Source organism: Diabrotica virgifera, chromosome 3 (genome assembly GCF_917563875.1).
Source record: "Diabrotica virgifera virgifera chromosome 3, PGI_DIABVI_V3a".
Lineage (NCBI taxonomy): Eukaryota > Metazoa > Arthropoda > Insecta > Coleoptera > Chrysomelidae > Diabrotica > Diabrotica virgifera.
In genome coordinates, this window is record NC_065445.1 from 245,933,658 (window position 1) to 245,934,929 (window position 1,272).

The 1,272-nt window shown below is 34.1% G+C and overlaps 1 protein-coding gene across 1 annotated transcript; it reads left to right on the forward strand.

Moving 5' to 3' along the window:
* Window positions 1-594: 594 nt before the first annotated feature.
* LOC126882718 (THAP domain-containing protein 2-like) lies at window positions 595-1,061 on the forward strand. The gene is made up of 2 exons (XM_050647702.1): window positions 595-802; window positions 906-1,061. The coding sequence occupies exons 1-2, from the start codon at window positions 602-604 to the stop codon at window positions 1,059-1,061; spliced, it is 357 nt and encodes a 118-aa protein (XP_050503659.1). The 5' UTR covers window positions 595-601.
* The last annotated feature ends 211 nt before the right edge of the window (window positions 1,062-1,272 follow it).

Consider the following 1,272-nt stretch of genomic DNA (forward strand, 5'->3'; position numbering starts at 1 on the left):
TCTCTATGCAGAATTTAATTGTGGTGAATTTTTATTTGGGTGTTTTTGTTGTAAAGTTAAAATCTTCGGAGTTATAGAGCAATAATTGAAAAAAATACGATTTGTCGGCGCCATTTTGTTTATAAAAAAAGTAGCACACTATCTGCGGACTTTGCATACCTATATTATTAATATATAGGATCTTATAATTCGATTCCAGCAATAAAATTGCTGGTAAATAACTTTTCCATGAATTTTGCTAATTAGCCCAAAGTACAAATCAATAGGGAACTTGCACTAAAAAATTTTTTTGCATAAAATTGTTAATTTATGTTTAAATGTTATATTCAAAATATTACGTCTTAACAATGAATACCGTACGTACAACATCTGATCAAAGTTGCGCGCCTAAAATTTCCGTTTCAAACAACTTCAAAAACGCGAGCTTGGGTCTGACGTCACAGGCCACTGTTATCGTTTCGCCCGTTCGGTGGGCTATTGCTTTGAATGCAGTTTGCCATTGCCAGTTGTGCGTGTCGAATCACTGTGACGTTTGCTCGGTATTTATGTTATTGTATTTAGTGCAGTTTTGTGTATTTAGTGTGTAATATACTTTATCAAAATGGAAAACAAATCTGCGCAATATAAGTACTGTATAGTGCCGGGATGCAAAAGCACAACTGTCCGAACATCCAACAAACATTTTTTTACTCTACCAAAAGAACCAAAACGTCGATTAAAATGGCTAAAGGCATGCAGGCGAGATAAAAAGGATATTTCACAAAAAAGCATAGGTCTTTATGTCTGTGAGGATCATTTTGATGTAGGTAAGTATTTATCTAATTAGGTACCTATTTTCTACTTAAAAAAAATATTAGTTATCGTTTCATGAAAAGTGCCTACTTATACTTGTTTATTTGTTGCAGTTGGAACAAGATATGGATAACTATATAAAATTCAAGATTATGGGTGGTCCCAAAATTATTAAGTCAGGTGTTGTCCCGCACATATTTGATTGTCAACCAGACAGAAAACGAGCTTATTCTCAGCCTGTGAGGGAAGCAGCCCTTAAAAAGGTTTAACGACAGTTTCTTAAGGATGCCGCTTCTACATCTAAGTCTGTTTTAGAGGACAATGTTGATAAGAGACAATGTGATCCTAGTTTCACAAACTTAGTAGAATCAGGACCTGAATTAAACCAATCAGCTTTACCTCAAAAACTGAATAATCCATCAACACAGACTCACATCAAAATAAGAAGTAAAGGTATTTAGTACAAATTTCAAAGGAGTG